General features: G+C 51.8%; 1 protein-coding gene across 4 annotated transcripts in view; it reads left to right on the top strand.

Annotated features, from left to right (window-relative positions):
- JCAD (junctional cadherin 5 associated) overlaps window positions 1–18,379 on the top strand; it is a 75,638-nt gene extending 57,259 nt beyond the window's left edge. For 3 of the 4 annotated variants that reach the window (XM_064479439.1, XM_031444953.2, XM_064479440.1), the window contains exons 3-4: window positions 8,163–11,854; window positions 16,673–18,379. In XM_064479439.1, coding sequence (XP_064335509.1) covers window positions 8,163–11,854; window positions 16,673–16,707 — 3,727 coding nt within the window. In that variant the 3' untranslated portion in view covers window positions 16,708–18,379. Of the gene's footprint in view, window positions 1–559; window positions 2,233–8,162; window positions 11,855–16,672 lie in introns of those variants that run through there. The other variant, XM_064479441.1, reaches the window with a different exon arrangement.
- The last annotated feature ends 2,911 nt before the right edge of the window (window positions 18,380–21,290 follow it).

The following is a 21,290-nucleotide window of genomic DNA, read 5'->3' on the forward strand; positions in this document are numbered from 1 at the left end:
CACATGATCCAGGGGAAACAGGGAGCGATTCCCCTGTTATCTCTACGTGGAGGAAACTGCAGGCTTGGATGCAAGTAGCCATCACTGAACAGTCCTCAGCTGCCATTAAACATGTGAAACACTGTTATCAGGCGTTCCCTGTTTCCTTAGTGTGTTTCCTTTGAAATGTTATAATCAGAGGAAGCTGTAAAATAGTGTAACACAGCAGCGGTTCAAATCTGAAAGTCATACCGTAGTCGGCTCTTCTCTGCTTAGCCCCAGAAGTCCTGGGTGAAATTTGTGCTAGTTCACTTGGCAACAGCTTGTAATCATCTCTTGTCATCAGTGCAGTGGTAACTAATGAGAGACCTAGCAGCCTAAGAGCATCTCTGATGTGGGGTCTGGGTCCCCCAGCTTGGGAGGCTCACATGTGATCAGGAAACATCGATCAGGATCGTGCTACTGGGCACAGCAAACAGTTCATTTTCAGAGGCTTTTTAAGCTTCTCTCAAATCATAACCTGCTTATAATGGTTTTCTAAAAAGAGGAATTCTTCAAGTTTGACATCTGTTTCCATGTATCTCGTGCTCCACAGAATCAGACCTTCCACGAGCGTCATGTGTCCTGTAGCTGCTCGCCTCCTGTCACGAGTGTGAGGCATCGCTACCTGGACCTCTTCACGGAAAGAAGGAGGAGTCGTGTGAGCTGGTGTGCTCATGGGCACACGTGGAGATGAGGCCTAGTTTCCCATCTTCTTGTGGTCACCCCTTCTTCTGAGGTGCTTTGTCCTCACTCCCCAGCAGTGCCTGGACACCGTCCGTCTCTCCTGCACACACTCCCGGGTTGCTCTACCGAGAGCCTTTGTTCCCTTCGTGCGTGAGGCAGCAGGAGGGCCAGTGCTGAGGGACTGGGAGGTGCAGCACGGCCTGGAACCTCACTGGTTTTGGCAGCCATGTCATCACCAACAGGATAATTGTTACTGATGAGTTTCTTCTCTAGCTAGAGAGTCAGGTCAGTTAGGAAATACCCAGGTGTGAAACGGCGGCCTAAAAAATACCTGGGTGGGTCTTGAGTTCCAGTCACTTTGTTTCAAAGGTGGCTACACCTCTGGGATCTTGATGAAGTGCAGCGAGCCCAGACTGGAGTCTGGTTGACGTCCCGATGAGTCCCGGCCGTGGGACTCGGGGCCCTTGCTCCCTTCCCAAGGGCGAGCGTCCTGGCCTGTCCCGGGAGAGAATGGACTGGTTCTCCTGGTGCCTTCGGGCCCTCCATCACCGTCCCTGGCGGCTGCCTCCCCACCTCTCCACGGCGCTAAGCTGAGCTTGCAAAGAACACGTGGCGCAGCCCCAGTGCTCGCTGAATAGATGAGCGACAGTGAAAGGGAGGGGCGGCCAGAGGTGTGTGAGAGGGAGGCGGATGCTTGGGCTGGTTGTTTTTCTCGGTGCCGATGGTGGCGGTGAAGGGACCACACCAGGGGAGAGAGACTGTCCCTTGGTGGAAATAGAATATGTCTTTAAGACAGATAACAGGAAAAGACCCACACAGTCGGCCTTGCCTGTTGGATTCTGTGGCCCGCTTGCTCCTCCTGCTTTGCTGGGAGGAACTCACTGCTGGTTTGCTGGCCACGGGCATCGCTCCTTCCCCTAGGGCCCAGCGGTCGCCAGAAGGCAGGGCCTGTTATGACAGTCAGCGACATCGTTACTTCCTGTTATTGTGAGGGCCGCCGGTGACAACTTAGAAGAGGACAATGCAGGCCTAAAATAACCCCCCGGCCGAGACAAACGCTCACTCCTGTGCTCTTTCCTGCACGCCCCTCACCCCCTGCCCCGGACATCGTGAAGAAAGAGTTTGGAAATGTACCCGCCCCACTGAGAATTGATTTTGATTGGGTTACCAGTAGTACCAATAGCTAAAAACAAGGGTTTGTTACGTGTTCAACACTCTGCCAAACAGTTTAAACATATTATCTCATCCCCCCACCCCAGCAAACTTAGAAAGGAAGGAATCATTACCATCCACTCGACCCGGATGGGGAGTCGGGGCAAAAGGAGGGAAGGATGTCGCAGAAGACACACGGGCAGAGAGCCAGGGCGCTGGCATCTGGACCCCCACCCCGCACCTGCTCCTCGGGGACCGGCTGCATGATCACTGGTGACCTGCCCACAGGCACCGTCTCCTCACCGTGCTGTTCTCCCCGGAAGCCCTTCCTTCCTCCAGCTGGGAAATTGATCAGAAGGTGCACAGGAACCTGGAGTGAGTGCCGTGTGGTTGCCGGGTGCCAGCCCGTCACAGGCGAGGCCCCACATCTGGGAGGGGGGAACGGCGTCCGCCCCACCTGTGTCCCTGAGAACTGCAGTGCCAGGTACTGACTTGTAAAAAGCAAGGACACCCCAGACACTCCTCCCTGAGGCAGGGCCTCTGACTTACCTTGCAGGAGGGAAAGGTCCTTACCAGACTTGGACCAAGAGTCAAAAGTCTGTTGAAGTCCTGCCCCAAAGATGGTGCAGAAAACCGCTGGCAACCACAAAAGAGCAATTTGTGTCTGTTTCTAAGAATATGGGCTAACATCACAGTCTGTGGCAGGGCAGGTCAGCACCAGGGCGGGAGGGCCTCCAGGCTGAAGCTTTCCATTCCGAGCTAACCTTCCTGGGGCCTGGACCCAGGCTCTGGTGTTCAAAACCCCTGTGTGGAGGAGGCCTGGTACTCAGGGGCTTCCACCCCGTCCACGCATCAGCAGGTGCGTTCCCCAGGTGGATCTGCCTAGTTACCTGTGCGCGGGCGGGTATCCTGAGTGCCCTGAGCTGTCTTCCTGCCCCGCCCCCTCCATGGGTCTAAAGTTAGCATCGTTCATAAGCCCAGTCATTTATTATGCTTCCTCTTCCAGGACCATTGTTAGCTGTGGGTGGGTTTTTTTTTAAATAACAAAACAGTAACATCCTGAGATGATCGCGCTGAATTTATTTCAGCTGAATCTATTTTATTTGTTATTTGTACTCATTTATCGAGACGTTGTGGAAGGCAGGCATGACAGCCCCTTAGTGGTGCAACCCGACGGTTGGGCGTTCCCTGGTTACATCTGTGCCAGTGCGGCCCGCAACCCTGGTTCACGTGGAGCTTTGCCGAATAGTGGTCTTCATCCATTGTGTTCCCAGAACAGCTTTATCTTTTCCAACTGACCTTAATTTTTGCTAACCTCAAACCTCAGTCTTAATCTCCTCTTGACCTTGTCGTCCCCTTTCCACAGTGAGCCTATCTGTTGCCTGTGTCGGAGGGCTATTCACACAGTGTTGTGTATTGAATACACCAAGGCTCGCTACAAGGTAAAGTTGCAGGCTTGCAGGCCCAAAGAGCTTCAAGGGTAAATGCTATAGCAGGAGATGGCGGGCCCCATCCCAGAAACACACCAGACATCTAACACGGGCTGTGAGTGTGTCTCTCCCGAGATGCTGCCCCAGGGCCCCTACCAGGAGAGAGAGCCTCTCCTTCAAGGACGGGGAGCTCCTTCAAGTGACACGCTCTGCCTTTATGCTCAGATGTGCTTCTGGGCAAGACCGACTGACCTATGGAAGAGAGAGCGGCTTCTGAAGGATGCAACGCCGGGGTCTAAAGGTGATGGACAGCACCAGCCTCTGCTTGGCTGGCGGCCCTGCCGGCAGGAAGAACTTGCTGGACCTGGGACCACTTCGGTGGGGCTCCCACCCTCCACCCGGACCTCCATGGGGAGGACTAGACTTCAGGGGCCGCCTTGGGGACGGGGTTCAGAGTTTTGTTGGTGGAGTGGGGAGGGCATCTCTTCCTGCCCTTGGGGTGTCAGGTGCAAAGCTAGGCCCAGGCCGTCGCAGACTGGGGCAGCTCCTGGGGATCTCGGAGAGGACAATCCTACAGCATGTGTGACTGTGATTAAAAGGCGTGGTGGATATTACCCTTCTAAGTAGGCTTTTACTTTCTAAAAGGAAGGTGGTATTTTCCGTTGCAGTTGAAAATGCGGCGCTTAAACGAACAGAAAGTTCTCCTACTGTTTTTCATCATCTGCTTTTATACATTTGGCAAACAGACTTGCCTCTTTTTCTTTAGACATGCTGTTTTTCACATGTTCACATTTCAGATGTTTTCCAGACACCGTTTATCAGCTGTTTTTGTCGTCATCATGTGTCTCTTCTGATTCGCCAAGGAGTGGTTCCAAGTGTAGCTTCTGTCTCCTCTCCGACCTGCTCTCCCAGGAGTTCTGCACAAAGACCCTGCCTGTTTCAGTGACCGTGTTGACACTGCTTACGTGGGCTGTCACCCTCCACTTCGCTTTCCTTATCTCTTCCCCACCCTGTATCAGCGTGCTCAGTGCGTTTCTGTAAAATGTCGCATTGTTAACTTTTTTAAAATGTAAATTATCAGTCTCATTTTTTAGAAAGAAAAATTTGATCTCAGCTTATTTCATCAGAGGTCCTAGAAAACAGATTCTTGGCTTTGAAGCCGTAAGAGGTAGCACACGTTTTAGCTGATAACAGACATCTTCCATGGAAGCCAGTAAATGTCCAACTTGTCCGAGGGAGAAATTCGCCACAGCGTCACCCTGTGGGTTGACTTGTGCCTGTCACAGCCGGGCTCATTCTGGGGACAAAAGGGATGCTTGTGAAATAAATGCTTTCTAGTTCTCTATGTAATGCAGATTTTTAAAAAAGAGAGAGAGTATTTAAAATTCCCTATGTGGATCTGAGTTTTCCTTAAATTGTGATTTTTGGTGTATTGTGCAAGTGGAAAAAATGTTTAGCCCAGAATGCTGAGCCGTTTTAATTGGTTACAGATGGCAGTTTTGACAGAGTTAAGGTGATAATGTGATTTCAGGGGTGGGGGGTGAAAACTGACACCATCACTTGCGTAGGTAGCTGCCGCCTGTCTATATTCTCAGCCTGTTTCTGTCTGTCTTTGTCCCTGTTGATGCGCATGGCTTGTACGGGGACAGAGAACACCTTGGGACTTCAGCACTTAACCCACCAGGCTTTACTGAGAAGCCAGAGCATCTATTGAGAGAGTGAGCTAACACCGCCACGCAGGGTGATCTCTTCTGTAGGGTCAGGGGCCCCGAAGGTCGTTGAGGGGCCTGTACAGAGTAAGGCCGGTGCTTATTAAAGCCGCTTGGCCGCATCCAGCCCGCTCACCATCAGCTGCGGAACAGAGGCCATGAAGGAGACACTGACACTGGGCATCGACCACCTGCTTCCTCCTGATTTATTTTGGCCTCTCTTAATTGGGTCTGTGGCAATTGTCTCATCTTATTAAGCGCCACTTTTGCAGTCTTGCCCTCGGACTTGGCACCGAGTCAAAGACCCTGAAGCCAGCAGGTGCTCAGGACCCTTAAATGGTTCATTGCCTGTATCAGCTACGGAGGGACAGCCCCAGGGGCATCTCTGACGGAAGGGACCTTGGCTTCTGAGCTCCAGATGGTGCTGCACTGCTCACCTGGGGTCGGGGGGAGATGGGCCGGAAGGACCTGACCCGAGGGGCGCTCTGTCAGCCTTCAAAACCTAAATGATTTGATGACAACAAGCAGCAAAGCACTTGACCTTCACGCGCGCGCAGCGTTACGGCAGCTGCGCGGCGTGCGAGGAGTCGTGCAGACGCTCGTGGGCTGCTCTGGGGCTGATGCTGGACCGCAGAGGGACATCAGACCTTTCCTGCTTTTCCAGCCCGTGGCCCAGCTTTGCTCCAGTGGCTGCTTAACAGGCTCCTGGGGGTGGGGGGAGGCAGGATTTGAAGAGCTACCCTCACTTTTTAAGGCAAAGAAGGAATTCCCAAGTAGTAATAAATAATAATAATAGAAATATTATTAGTAATAGATTTTTACTGTTGATCTACCACCTGGTGCCGGAAGCACAGCTCGTCTTTCTGCCCGTGTGTGGGGCATGGTCCTCCTCCAGCCCGTGCCCACAGCTGCTCCGTTCCCAGGCCCTTCCCTGCCGTGGCCACACACGGCTAGGGGCCTGCAGCTCCGCCCCATCCTCTGCCTTCCTCACCCGGCCGAAAAGTGGGCTGTGGTGTGGAAGTCGTTCAAAACCACGAAATGTGGTTTCATGACACCTTAGCACATGAAGAAATGACCAGCAACCAAAGAAATGCAAATGAAAACCAGTGAGAAGTTCTTTTCACTTATCTAATAAGGAGGGAAATGGACTGAGATAACCAGAGCCGGGAACGGCTCAGCGGGAACAGCTCTTCTCTGCGCCGCCAGCCTGGCCGGCGTGGGAGTGCGGGTGGTTGGTCCGAGGTCAGGCTGCACAGCGTGATTCCCTGATCTGCCAGTGCCTTTTCTGAGGGTTTATTCTAAATAATGTGAGATGAGCTTAGTGTTTGTGAGCAATAGTGTTTCTCAGAGTGTTTTAGAATATAAGCTACATCCATGTCCAACAGCGGTATGATGGTTAAATAAATCTTGTATACGTGATAGAGCTCACCCACTGAAACTCCACACATGAGGAATTTTTCATTATGTCAGAAGCAGTAAAACAGAGTGGCCACCAGGGCTTTGTGGTCACTCATCAGGTTTGAGTTCCTTTCCCACTGCTTACAAGCTGTGTGACTTGGGAGAGTTGTTCAACCTCTTTGTGCCTCAGTTTCCTGCTCTGTAAAATGGGACTGACAGCAGTTCATACCTCGGGGAAGGGGCGAGGGCTAGGGTGCTGGTGAAGCTGAAACGAGTTCATGTATAGAAAGCGCTTAGCGGGGACCTAGAGCACAGTAACCTTTATGTCAGCCTCGGCTGTTTGCATCACAGACGTCAGGGAGTGTTCACATAAAACCAGATCCCCTGTAGAATAGCAGTCAGGCTGTCTGAAGTCCACGTCTCACCACACAGAGACCAGAAGATACGTATCAAAATGATGATCTCTGGGGAGGAAGACTACAAGCAATTTTTGGTTTTTGTGCTTTTCCTGTATTTTTTCCAAATTCTCAACAACGAATACTTTTATAATTAAAAAAAAAAAACCTCAGCACTTTTCGAGTTGAAACCTTTTCCACTTAGCCCATGGTTAATCAAGGTAGATGACCTCCCCAAGCTTCCTGCCACTCGGTGGGCTTTCTGTGTTACAGTCCAGTCTCTGCTCATTGCTAGCCAGCTTCGTATTTCTGCACAGTTTGACAGTGTTGTTCAGATTCTTTCTTCAGAGCTAGAACAGTGATTCCAAACTCTGGTTGTGTGCTGGGACCGTTTGAGGAGGTTTCGGAACATACCGGTACTGGGCTCCTGGCCAGGCCAGTCAGATCCAAATTCCAGGCACTGGTATTTTTTAACGGCTCACGGGGAAGTTCTAATGTGCAGGCAGGTGGTGGACAGCAGCCTGGAGCTAGACTGGCAAAGTTCTTCCCCGTCAGCAGAGCCCCTCTCTTCCTCTGATCAGTCTCGAAACGTCAAACTGAGTGGTGTTTCGGACACTACCTGAGGACAAGACATTATCACCTGGAGAGCTTGTTAAAAATACACACATCTGGACCCTAACCCAGACCTACTGAATCTGAACTTTTAGAGGGAGAGAAACTTGGCCATGTTTCTCTAGGAGGTTCTTACCACAGGTCTTTCTCAGCCGCACCCTGGGAATAGCTGGGAGCCTGGAGAAACAAGGGTGCCTGGCTCCCCGCCTGCCTCTGTGACAATGACGTGATGGAGCTAGGGTGCTGCCTGGGCTTCGGGAGTTGTGAGGTCCCTCCGGGTTCACGCGCAGTCATGGTTGACACCCATCAGCAGCGATGGTCCTCAGTGTGGGGTCCTGGGGTCCTGCTGCATCAGCGGCCCTCCCTCTAGTGACTCCTGCACTCACTCCCAGAGGTTGCCCGGTGGTCTGGCCTGAGCTGGGGCTGGACCCCCAGGGGCCCAGGACCGCACTTGGGAAGCACGGCTCCTGGGCTCACCCTCATTCCCTTGTACATCACTCAAGTACAACCAGCGTCCTGCTGTACTTGTGGGCAGCCTGTGGCTGCCACTCCTAGGCTCTCAGTGGCTAAACACTTGGCCGCCTCCCAGCCGTAATTAGTGGTCTGTGTTTTCTTTAAAGTTGACGAGCACTGTGGTTGGAACTCTTTTTCAAAATTCCCAGCCGGAGTTTGACTGGAAGTCTGGTCACAGAGGCAGAGAAGTACACGTTTGTTCTGCGCGGGTCCTCCCTTGGTGTAACCTCTGTGCCTCTGTTTTGCAGGTTTTATCATCAGCCCGTGCTAGCGTGGTCCTCCCAGCCCCTGGCCGGTCGCAGCCACGCCTACTGGCGGAGGAGAGATCAGGAGGGCAGCGGCTTGCTGGGCCCACGGGACCGGGAAGACGCCAAGGTCCGAGGCATGGCCCAGGCCCACAGCCTTCCGGAGCGCATGAGGGAGGGGCCCCGGGAAGTCGGAGGAAGGACAGAGGATGTGATGAGGAAGGCGGTCTGGGAAGAAGAGCTGGGAATGGCGGGTCCTGCCAAGTGGCAGAACGTAGGCCCCGGAAGCTGGAACCAGCCGCGGAAATTAGGGAGGCAGATGTCTGATGGTATTGGGGAGAAGCTGTTTCAAGACCTGCACCCTTTCGTGCGTGGGGAGCACATGTTGAGCAAAGGGAAATCCCAGTCTTTGCCTCGAGTTCTTTCCCCTGAGAGCCTGAGCTGCATCGACATTCCCATCCCGTTAAGCGATGGGCCTTTAGCGGCTGTTCCTAAAGGGCCATTTCATTCTCCAAATCGTGTGCCTGACTTGGAAGCCGCCAGGAACCCTGAGAAGGGTGGCTCCTCGGCCCCCTCACCCCGGCCTAAGTTTGGGAGACCCATCAAGCCTCCATCCTATGACTCCCACCAATACTCCAGGGCCGGAGCGGAGATCAGCGACCTCACAGCCAGCCAGCCGCCTGACCCACGCGCGTCCCACCCAGCGAAGACTAAAGACGCCAGGCAGGAGCTGGGGGTACCTGACCCCGGCCTGGAGCCCCCGGGGTATGTGCCTCCGCCCTCATACCGGTCCCCGCACCAGCCTGGCACATACCCCTGCTCGGAGGATGCGGCGCCCCGGCATGACGGTGGTGGCTGCCGGGCACAGCCACATTTTGGGGAGAAAGCTGGTGCCGGCGGTCGGCTCCCTCCGGGCTCCCTCGGTGCTGGGCCTGAGTGCAGCCCAGGCCCCCACTCACCTTGCGGGGTCCCTCCGCAACCCCACCCTACCACTGCTTATGGCTCCGTCCTTTACATTCCCTTTGACGACCCTCGGATACGACACATTAAACTAGCCCGACCCCAGGGTTTCTGGGAAGAAGTGAAGCCTGATGGTCAGCCCTGCCCATCTGGTCCTGCCCCTGCCCCAGAGCCAGCGTTGGGGAGCCTGCGGTGTGAGGGTGCCACTCCATCAGGGAATGAGAGGGACCCCGCCCCTGCCACTCCCAGCCCCCCATGGCTGTGGGGCCAGCCTCTCAGGGATGGAGAAAATGGTGGCTTTCCTGACCAAAGAGACCACTGTGTTATCACACAGAGACAGCGGTCCGACGTGGGGGACGGCCCACTAGGACTCCCTGAAAGCCACGTTTCCTCCCTAAACCCTGCAGGCGAGAGTACCTGTGAAACTCAAACCCAGCTCAGAAAGTTTGAAACTGGGATGCAGATCAAGAAAAGTTCAAAGAAAAAAATGAACGAGACGATATTTTGTTTGGTTTCTGTCCCAGTCAAATCAGAATCATATCTGCCAGATACAGATACGAACAACAATGACTTAAAACCGAGCATGGATAAAAAGAACGGGCCCGATAAGAGCGCGGCTTTGCAAGAACAGAGTCTACTCAGCTTGTCCTCCACTGACCTGGAGCTGCAGGCGCTCATGGGAGGCCTGGCTGGGAGAACAGAGCCCCAGAAACAAGACCTGGGGTGGCCCAGAGGAGACAGACACACAGACGACCTCAGGTTCACTCACCCTGCAAAACACAGAGAGCTCACGTGTCCTGGCTCGTGGCCTGGGCACCAGTACAGAGACCAGCAAACACAGACCAGCTTCCCCGAAGAATCCCAAAGCCCGCGGCCCCTCCCCGGGGAGAAGCCAGGCGGGTCGCCTGACCCAGTGCTAACTCTAAAATGTCTGAACCCTGTACCCTTCGAAGTGCAGATGCAGGTGGCATTGGCTTCCAGCGACCTGACCCACAGGCCTGGGGCTCATCCCCTGAAAAGTCAGGGATCCCTCAGCCCATCCAACAACAGTGCTTTCTCCAGGGCTTCCTCGTGTGTCAGCCAGGCACCTGTGCCTAGAGCCGGCCAGGCACACCCCGGCGTGGACAGCCGTGGGCGTGGCACCAGCCCCGTGCCCAGGGGTGAGGTGGTCAAGGGGGAGACCACGGGCCCCTGCAACAGTCAGCAGCTCTTCGGGCAGTTCCTCCTGAAACCTGTCAGCCGCCGTCCCTGGGACCTGATCAGCCAGCTGGAGAGTTTTAACAAGGAGCTTCAGGAGGAGGAAGCAAGCAGCCGTAGCAGCAGCAGCAGTGAGGATGGTGAGACGGGGCAGCCCTGGGAAGGCCGTGCCAGCCCTGCAGCCCAGCATGCGGGCTGCTGCGAGGACAGAGTTGAGGAAGCGCCGAGGAGGCTGGTGGCTGAGGACCCCGGGCCCTGGTGGGGAAGTGTCACGAGTAAGTCCGAGAGCTGGAGCGAGGAGCAGCAGCCTCGCTGCCGCAGCCCATTGCAGGTGGAGGGCAGCAGAGGAGCCGCGTGGCTGCCACCACCAGGAAGCTCCATCGCAGGGGAGGGGGACCAGGAGGTGGAGGATGGAGTGACCGAGCCAGCAGTCAGCCCAGGACCTGCGAAACAAGTGACATCTTCTAGATTAAGTGATGCAATGCCAGTGTCCCCAGTGGATCCAGCCGAAGCAAGGGAGCCCCTGCTGAGTCAGGAACCCCCTGGTGGTTTAAGTGCCCCGGAGCTGAGCGAGGCCAGCCCTTCAAGAGCTGGTGGTGGGGAGCAGGGGAGCTCTGGGGTCCTGGTCCCCCTCTCTCTTACTGGCAAACTCCGAGGCCTCTCAGCACCGGACTTGAGATCTGTGGGGCTGACACTGGCGCAGGAGCGGAGCGCCAGCACGGTAGCAGGGTCCTCGGGGGAAGCCAGTGCAATAGAAATCCCCCCGAATGAGTCCCTCCAAGCCAGGGCTGCCAGGATCCTGGGCATCGAGGTGGCTATGGAGTCCCTGCTGCCGGGCGCCGGGAGGGTGGGGCAGAGCCAGCACCCCGAACCTGATGGAGGCACCCATGGCCCCGAGTCCCCTGGGCAGGAGTCTGTGTCCAGCCCGGCCTGCCGGGATGAGCCCTCGGCATCCACCGACGCCTTTCACGGCAGGAGGAAGTGCGGCTGGACCACAAGCCCTCTCTTCGTAGGAGAGAGGGACGTCCCCCGACGGGCTCCCCAGGCTTCTGAGCCCAAAGGGGTGGACGGGGACACCCTCATCCCCAGCCAGGCCCCCGAGCCTCAGCCCAGCCTCCAGGAGCCCCAGCCCTTCCATCCCAAGGACGTGGGGACAAAGCCACCCTTCAGGTCCACCTTGTTCCATTTCATAGAGAGGACCCCCAGCTTGGCAGCCTCCGAGAAGAGGCTCCGAAGCACTTCCAAAGTGATTGAAAGTTTACAGGAGAAACTGGCTTCCCCCCCGAGGAGGGCAGACCCTGACCGTCTGATGAGGATGAAGGAGGTGAGCTCCGTGTCTCGGTTGAGGCTCCTGACCTCCCGTGGCACTGAGTCTGCAGAGGAGGCCGAGGAGCCGACGGCCGAGAAGAGCTCCAGGGTGCGACCTCTCAACGCCAGGCACCTGCTCTCTGAGTCCAGGGGCGCTTTCCCGCTGGGAGAAGACGGGCACCAGGCGGCACGACGGGAGGAGAACGGCGGGCAGGACTTCTGGTGCCCAGGTGAGGAGGCGGGCAGGTGGGCAGCCGTTCCGAGGTCATTTGATGTCCTTAGAGCATAAAAATACCAGGTTGGTGGATGGTGAAACCTGCAGACTCAGAAAAGGTAAAATTGAGCCTGTGAGTTAGGGTACCAAAGACTTTTCATTTTACCAAGAACTATCCAGAAGTTTTCCTTAGAAAGCAGGATCTTGCAGTGTACTTTAAATGATCCTGTCTTTACAGAACTTATTTGTGTCAGTTACCAGGTAAAATTACCTGTATAAACAACCCTGGGGCCTCTTGCTGTGAGGAGGTGCATCCACAGAGTATTCTAACTTCGGTGCAGGCACCTTGGTCAGTCCCGTAGGAGACCACAGCATTTGTGCTCTGTACCTGCTCCCAAAATAAGCATTCACCCAGATAACCCTCATTGCTCTATTAACCAGATGAGAAAAGTTACACCTGGCTGGTTAAGTAAACTGCCTGCCCCTCGTGCTGTCTTAACATTTTCACCTTCCAGAGTCCTCTGTCCCCCATTCGCGGCTGTTTTCACCACCACACCATTCATGAGACTTGAGCAGTTCCGTGGACAGAATCAACAGCCTGCACTTTCTCCGTGGCCACCCCTGAAAGTTCACCTGCCAGCTCTGTGTCTTGCAGCCCCTGAGCTCTGATTGCTAGGTCCCAGGGTGGGGTGGGGGGGCAGTTCCGGCAGCAGCACCCTGTGGGCCCCTGGGCCTCCTGCACCCTCTCACATCCATGTGTCTTCAGAGTCTTCTCCACCTTACAAAAACAAAACAGTTTCCCATGACGGTGACGGTGGTTCCCCCTACACCGGCTCACCGGCTCAGCGCTGACACAGACAGGCGAGAGGACTCTTGGCGTCCCTCTTTCAGGCGCTGGGGATTATCATGTATCCCAGAAGTGATGAGAAGAGTTGAGGGTGGGTGTCAAAGGGTCCGCATCATAAACACAGACTGGAAGGGAAGCTGATCGCGAACTCCGACTTTGCAGTAAGGCAGAAACCGCCCCTCCTGAGTGCCCCAGCGCTGCCCCCAGACCCCCGTCCGGCCTCCTCAGCCGGACCCCGCCATCTCACTAGTGCCCCAGCTGCCTCCTATTTTGAAGTCCAAGGATTTAAAAGTAGACGGAAAAGAATCCAGAAATTTTTGTTTAACAAAAAAGTCTTCTTGGCACTTTGTAAGGTTTCCCGCAAATGCAGTGCGATTCTTAGGAGCGTCAGCCAGCGTTGCCCCATCCCTCATGCAGAATACATTACTGAAATAACCCCCTCGTCAGGGCCCTCTTGGATCATCTGAGCTGACAAATTTGGTCTCTCCCGAGGAGGAGGATGCTGGGGACGGGGAGCCTCCGCCGTTACGGCAGCAAAGTGCTACCTGGCCCATTTTTTGAGTTGTTGGGGTTCATTAAGAGGCAGCATGGTTTCCACAAGCCTTCCCACCAAAAATCTGTTCAGTGGCTTTTAAGTGCTGGTTAAAAAGACACCATAGTCTTTTAAAGTGAGTTTTTTAATCTATAAAATCAAAATGATTTTATCAGTTCTGAAAATTAAAAGGATTTTAAAGTAAGACCCCTCCTGTTACAATAAAAACACCAGTTTGTACAGATTTCTGTGCCTCAGTCCACGGCCACATATTGGAGGGAACATGTGACAAAATTTCTAGTTCAGCAAAGCACCCCCTCAGTTTCTAGCTCTGACCGTTTGGCACGGAAATGGGATTTGAAAACACCTCCATGATGTCGATTTTACCTTTAGCCAGCCGTTAAACCACCCTGCCCCGAGACTTTACCATTTTTTTTAGCTGTAGTTTCTAACAATTCGAAAATTTAATTTGTTTTTGCCTCTCTGATGCTTCTGTTATTAATACACAATAAAATGACCAAAATTGAAGGCAGAGAGCTCCTCGCAGTGACAGCTGCCTCAGGCTGTCTTAAGCAGTCACACAGCAGGACACATTGGATAGTTTCTGACACGCACAGCGGCTCACGGGACCCTGCACCGACCTTCCGTGTGCCGGTCACCAGGCCTCAGGACGCAAAGCCAGTCCTCTGAGAGGTCTCCCCTTGAGGGAGTAGGACTTTTGACATGTGTCAGCCTCCCCCCTCACTGTTTCTTCACCAATTAGAAGAAAGCTGTGTTGCCTTGTTGCTCATAAGCATTTGGACTTTTTCCTTTGGATACATTCTATCATTTTAAACACAAGAATTATTATCTCTGTCCCTGCCCGACCTTTTGCAGTAAGGAGGAAACCACCCCTGTCACCCCAGGGTGCTGGACCGACCCCACTGCTCCTGAATCGACAGCCCACTTAAATTCAGGTTTTGTTCTGGGATTTTAACGGAGGATTATACCATACTGTGTATGTCTGTGACCGCGCTCTCTCTACCACCAGCACCAGCGCACATGCAGGCACACACACATGCGTGCACACAGGCCCCCTTCTAGAAAGTGAGTATCTGTGTCACGTCCCCCTCATATCATGAAGTCTTTCCTTCAGCTTAAAGATGGTCCCTTCAGCTAAGGGTGTTTTTAGTGGTCTTTTTGGGGCTCTGGCTAAGAAATCAGTATCTCAGAACAGGTCGTGGAATCCCGTCGCTGCTGGGTGGGTAATGTTCCAGCTTAAGTGGAACCCGGGTGCCGAGTGTCAGAACCTGCTGGTCCCGTCAGCCTCCACCGCACGCTCTCGTAATCCAGTCCCTGACGAGGAGGGGGAGCCTGTCTGGGATGGTTTGATGATGCCAGATCGTGCCACTGGAAGGCTGGACGTCAGCACAGCCTCAGGGGCAGCAGTTCTTGTGGGTGTTTGTACACGAAATACCCACCAGGGCGGGTTCTAGTGATTTGTCTTCACCTGAACTGTTGCCCCCAGGAACCAGGATTCCAGAGACTCAGGGTACTAACCTCTCTGTTCTCCAGGCCTCTGCCGGCCAGTGTAGTGGCCCTTGTCACACAGGATTTCTGAGTACTTGAAACGTGGTGTATCCAAATTGAGATGGGCTGTTAGTGTAAAATGCCCACCAGAGTTCAAAGACATTATCAAAAAAAAAAAAAAAAAGTAAAATTTCTCAATCATTTTTATGTTGATTACCAGTTGAAATGGTACAGTTTCAGATATATTTGGTGAAACAAGATATATCATGAAAATTAATTTCACCTGCTTCCTTTTGTTTGCTTTCACATGGGTACTGAAGAATTTAAAATAATAGAATGTGGCATGTTCCATTTTTATTGGACCTGGACCCACCATGATCTGCAGAAGGAGCCCATTGTGTCCAGAATCCTCCCCATGGCTCCCGGTCCTGGGCCCTTAGCTTCAACAGGGGGCTTGGGCCGCAGGCATGTTCTGCAGAGGTGTCTCCAGGGACCTGCCCCCGGTGGACTGGTCAGTGCCCAGTGTCTGTGTGATTTGGGGCTTAACAGACACTCAGCCCCTTCCAGGCCTTTCTCCAGGTGACAGTGTGCCCTTTCCACAGAGCCCTCCATTGGTGACCACCAGCCTTGAGCAAAGGACATCTTGGCTCATGGGAGGTCCCTTGGAATCAGCACCAAATGAGGCCCACTGAGTACAAAAAATGTAGCGCTCAGCCCCCAGGAGCCCGTGTTGTCACAGTGGGTGTTGCGAAGGGTGAACCCACAGAAGGTCCTGGCTCCCGTGCACGCTGCTTGCTGTGTCCAGGTGGGCACCTGGCGTGGTTGGTCATGTGTGGGGAGCTGCCGCTTCCTCAGAGCACAGCCTGTCCTGTGTGGCTTTTAACATCTGACCCGAGTGCGACAGACGCTGTCTTAGTAGCTACGGTTGCAGTATCATGTTGTAAATACACCGTGGGGAGTTGAGAAGGTGTGAGGAGAATGCGGTAAAACATTCTGCTCCAGAGAAATCGGAATCCGTGTGGCCCTCAGAATATACTGTTGTCCAGCTGGATTTCGAAATAGATGGTCCTGTAGCAGTTTTAGTAACTATCAAGTTGTACCTTCCTTCCAGATTTCTTACATGTTCCCTCTAAAGACGTTAGGAAACCTTGCAGCTGCCGTGGCAGGAAGTTCTGGCCGTAGGAGGCACACGTGTGAGCTTCAGGTTTGCCTGGATCCCAGACCCCTGAGGCTCCCGGGGGGGACCAGATTCAGCACCACCCAGTGACAGCCCTGGTGACAATCTAGGACTACTGTTCTGTTGTATGCGGTCCCATTTTGGAAACCCAGGCCACCTGGGCCCAGTGTGTGTGGGCTATAGATTGGGTCAGTGTGGCCGCCCAGCTTCACACATCCCTGAGTGTGGAAAGCCCAGCAGATTTGTGCCAACGGGCGTGCCTCCAGCCCTGGGCCTCCCCGTGTAGGGGTCAGAGACAGGAGGCTCTCACTGTCAGCCTAGCACTCAGGATTCCAGGGTCCTCACGCCCTTCTGGGACATCCTTGATCACAAAGATACGGATTGTAAAGCAGGCTGTCCGTCATCAGAGTTGTAATTTACACACACAGAATATCTTCTCTCGCGTCAGCTAAGCACGTCACCGCTGGTTTACAAGAGTTGAGTTTAAAGTTAATTATGTTCCACTAAGAACAACAGGAAGGGACCAGCAACATACTAAGTGACTCTCGTATTTCCATCTGTGATTCAGGAATGGTCACACATGTCCCTTAAAAACAGACTTTTGATGATAGCTTTTTATTCCTTAGTGAAAAATAGATTGTTGAAATGTCAGAAAATTAACATTTATAGACTTGTGGACTTTGTTCTCTAAACATCTTTATGTATGGGCTGAGGATTAAACAGACAACAGACCAGCTAATTTTCTTTCCATTGTGTTCTCTTTTTGCAGATTCGTACGACCCTAGCAGGGTGGAGAGGGTGTGACGAGATGCCAGTGAAACGCGGGGCCCCCGTGGTTGGCCGATGGCATGAGGTCTGAGTCCGCCCCTCAGCCCCTCTTGCCCTGTAAGAGCTGGGAGCCGCTGGCTTTTCCTGCGCTGCAACATCCTTTCCCACGGCTGCCAGGAAGCTCACAGGCCTCCAGAATCGCTTTATGGAAATAAAGCAGTAGTCCACTGAAACCATCTGTTTCCATAGCACGAAGAGTTAATACCTGTATTTAGGGAAGAGTCACAGAGACTCTCCTTAGTGGTGGGTTTAGCCAAGCTGGTAAGTAGTTTGGTGTTAACTTGGCTGTGTGTGAAAAATTCAAATGCCGACAATGTAGTGAATGATATTGGAAGGACTGAATGTCAGAAGTTCCCCCTCGCAGCCCCATGCCCGCGGTCTACACTCGTGTTCAGGAGCTTGGCACGTAGGCCGCTGCTGGAGTTTCAGCACTTTTGAGTTTCGGGGAAATGTGAATGCATATATATGACCCACTTCTAATCCATCTGGCCTTCTGCTGCTGGAAGTCACTTTACTCATAAGTCACTTGCCATCAGAGAATAAAAGCGATAGCTTTTAAGTTCCTGAAGGATTCAGCCTTGTGCTGTAACATACTAAGAGTGTTATTTATCTGGCAGTGAAGTACTTTGATCGTTTGCAAACATGCCATCGTCTGCTTTGCACTCAGTATTATCTATTTTTATTTCCTGTATGGATGTTTAGAAATTCTTTATATGAAAAATAATTGCCGGTTTAAAAGAAACCATTTTAACAAAGTAACTATATTTCTTTTTACAAAAAAATGCTATTTTTCTATGATGTAAACAGTTGTTAGGTGGCAGATTTTTAAGGAAGTTTATTGTATTTAAGAGTCTGTGTCCCTTTGTGTGAGAAGAACCCAGAGAGGGTTCACATTTGCTGTAAAGCATATCCGCCTGACCCATTCACAACTCTGCTACTTTTATTTGAGAAAGAGATGTCAATACAGACATTTTTCAGGGTTAATAAAACTAACTTTTCAGAAAGAAAAAAAAATTTTTTTTTTAACAAATGTAGCTGTTAAGGTTATATCTGAAAATAACCCTCTTAAAACCAGCCAACATCCTCACGACAAATTTTCGCTGCCATATCCCCTAGAATTACCAAAAACAGTTTCATCTTTGTACGTCTATGGCAGTCTGCCCTAAGACCATACTATACCCACCCACTTTAAAGAAATATGTATTTTTATCTAGAATGATCCTTAATTAGTGTCCGCATATTTTTGGAAGTGCTAGACATGATATGTATGCCAATACAAAAGTACTATGAGGCCTGTGTATTCTACTGTGTTTACTATTGCATTAACCTGCGCAAAGTTTATGCATTTTGTATGCATTTGTCCCTTCTTTCCAAGTAAGGCATTCTTGTGAGCTAACGTTTCCTGAATGGTTTCTGGTCTCCCTCCTTTTCCTCTCCTTTTAGTTTTTCTTCTCTCTCTCTCTCTCTCTCTCAACCACCTTAGCTATTTTTAGGCGTTTCAAATTCCTAAAATGTGAACTGTTGGATGGTCTGCATTTTGGCCCTAAAACGACTCTGGGCTTTCATGGCCTGTTTTTATCTGTACCATATGATTTTATTTCATCAGAACTTCATGTATTTGGACTGTAATAAACAACACAGAATCTAAGCAGTTCTGAACAATCTTTTCAAACCCTCTTGTCTGTGGTCTTGGTTCTTACCTATTACTCACAGTCACTCCTTCCCAGATTTTGGCTCCTGCGAAGTTAGAATACTCTCTGCTTTTCACAGCCCGCTGAGATGGGCCAGGTCTCTGCCAGCAATGGCGGAAACAGTTTTTCCCAGGAAAAATTCAGTAGGGAAGAGGTCACTTGCTCTGTTGTGGTTGGTGTGCCCTAGTAGAGCTAAGGACGTACATGCATATGAACGTTCTGACTTCCTCTCAGATTTCCTTGATCCCGTCTAAAACGTCTTTTCATCAAAAGAACTAAGTTATAGCTTATTCCTCAAGAGAAAGAGAAGGACACTAAAGGGAAGAAATTATAGTACCTGGTGTGTATCACTAACCAAAACATGGCATTCTCATTTTTTCCAAAATGGCTGTATTGTCCATCCCTGAAACTATTCTGAAAACTTCATGGACGTGATCAGTATTTATACCTTTACCCTTAATGTCTGGATTCCAGCCCCTTTTTTGGAGGGGGTAAGTTGGAAATTTTGACTTTTAAACTTTTAAACTTGCATATTCTGAGATAAATAATATTGTTGTCTCTAATCAAAAGTGGCCTTCCCAGAGGTTTAGAACTTAATGCTAATAATTCTCTGACTATTTCTGTTGTTCATACATACACAACTCTCTCTTCATTTGTGGCTAGAACAGAAGTTCTCAGATTTTGTGTTTGTCCTCTTTTTCTCATTCATATGACTTACTGTTAGTGTTTCATAATTATAAAAAATCAATTAAAAGTTCTAATTTTGACTATTTGGACTAAAAAATTATATGAGGAATCACATTTGAGATGTGTTTGTGTTTCTTGATTTGCAAAAGAAGAGGGAAATATTGGTAATATAGCTCTAATTACCTTCCTGTGAAGAAGATTCCTGAATGATTGAAAACCAGGTATCTTTTTTTTTTTCAGTGGAGGTGCTAGGGCTGGAACTCAGGACCTCACTCACACTGAGCGTGCGCCTCTGCCCCTGAGCTGCACCCCCCTCCACTGAAAACTCAATGTCTTTATTGTTGTTTTGAACTTTACATTTCTGCAAAGCACAGAGAACTGTCTGAGGATGTGCAGCTCCTGACACCTTCAGGGTTCTTTTCCACGTTGTTCATAACAATTTGGGTTCCTTTTTAAAAACGTCCCTTAAAAATGTACGTGCCTTCTGAGATCCTGGTTCCCATCTGAGGCTTAGGTTTTGATTCACGTGGAAATTCTAAGTAGATCTTTTTTTCTGTTCCATCTGACAGTTGGTAAAGGGCTGTTGTTTTGAAGTTCAAGCGTTTAAACTCAAATGACTCTGAAACAGGACCCTGACCGCCTTTTCCAGCTCCGATAGCAGGCGTGGTTTAGGGCTTCTGGGGAAAGGGATGAAGTGGATCCACTGTTGACACAAGTGCCTCCCAGCTCCCAGCAGAAAGGGCGGCTGGTAGATAAGATCAACCCACCACCAAAGGTTAGGTTATGTCTATGTGTTTTGGCTATTCTTTTCTTTTGTTTCAAATGACTAAATAATCCACAAGTAAGTGTCAGGTTCGCAATCTCTTAGAAACTGACCAGCACAGCAGAATTCCCTCTCTCTGAACATCTGAGCTTAGGGCTTGTAAGCAGCTCCCTTGTTCTGACCATCCCTGCTCCGCGGCTCCGTCTGTGTGTGTGGCGGGGTTGGGGGATGCAGCTTGAGGAATGGAGGGAAGGGTGGGAGGGTGTTTCTAAAGCTGAACCCCTTGCAGGCCTGGGGGATTTTCGCATTTTCTTTCCGTTTTGTTTTGAACTGCAGATTCTGTACATCTGTTTGTGGGAGGAGGGTGGCCACTTAAGACAGGACTTAAGAGACAATTCCCAGCGACCTTTAAGAGTCAGCCTGGTGGGAGGTCCTTTTCCAGGAGTGTGGGTTGGTCCTCTCCGGGACCCACCAAGTGCAGAAAGGGAGGTGATACAATAACGTTAAAGATGGAAGGGTCCCCAGCCTGCATGTTTTGTTAAAAAAAAAAAAAATGGGAGTGCTGAAGACTGTCATTCAGATTGTGGCCTCTTGAAAAGTTTGGCAGGGTGTAGCTAACTGCCCACTGGGTCGGTCTGGGCTTTGTGGTCAGCGTGGGGAGGTGGACGGAGTGTCTGCAGATCCCTGCCCTTGGCTCTGAGAGCCCCTGTCACAGCGTGTGTATTGCAGAGGACAGGCAGGCCCTTGCTCTGTGGCCCCTGCTCAGCGACTGAACTTGAGCCCACAGGCCAGCCCAGACTGTCGAGCTGTTCATCCCATTGCCTTGACCGGGGGTAAGGAAGACGCTCTCCCCGTGAGATGACCCCCCTCCTCGGGCTTGCAGCTCGGCCCGAGGAGGGGGCAGCACCCTGTTTCCTCCTGCCCTACACCCTGTGCACAGCAGGGCCGCGACGTGCACTGTTCAGTAGCACGGGGCTGAGGAAGCAAGGGCCCGTCCGAGCTGAGACGCACGTGGCAGAAGTTAGACATGAAAACCAGAGGTCCCCGCCGTGGAGAGGAGCAGTAACCTACAGGTTAGGAACATCAGCCAGGCCCTCTCGACCGGGCCGGCTGGAATCCGAGCTCTCACCCTGGGACCCCTCAGGATGGCCAGGCAGAATCATCTCAAAAAAACAAAAACAAAAACCCAGAAACAAACAAACAAAAAAAACTTGGGAAACTTGGTGAAGGCAAGGCCCTGTAACCCCACAGAAACTCTGTATCTGGCCCCGGAGACCCTGAGCGAGCAGAGGTGAAGGGGAGACCCTGAGTGAGGAGAGGTGAAGGGGAGACTAGGGACACCAGCCGGGCTCAGATGACTGTCTTCGAGGGGCTCTGGTGTATCTCTGCACAACGTAAAGAATTGTTATTTCGGGATG

This window comes from Camelus dromedarius, chromosome 26 (assembly GCF_036321535.1).
Source record: "Camelus dromedarius isolate mCamDro1 chromosome 26, mCamDro1.pat, whole genome shotgun sequence".
NCBI classification, from domain to species: domain Eukaryota; kingdom Metazoa; phylum Chordata; class Mammalia; order Artiodactyla; family Camelidae; genus Camelus; species Camelus dromedarius.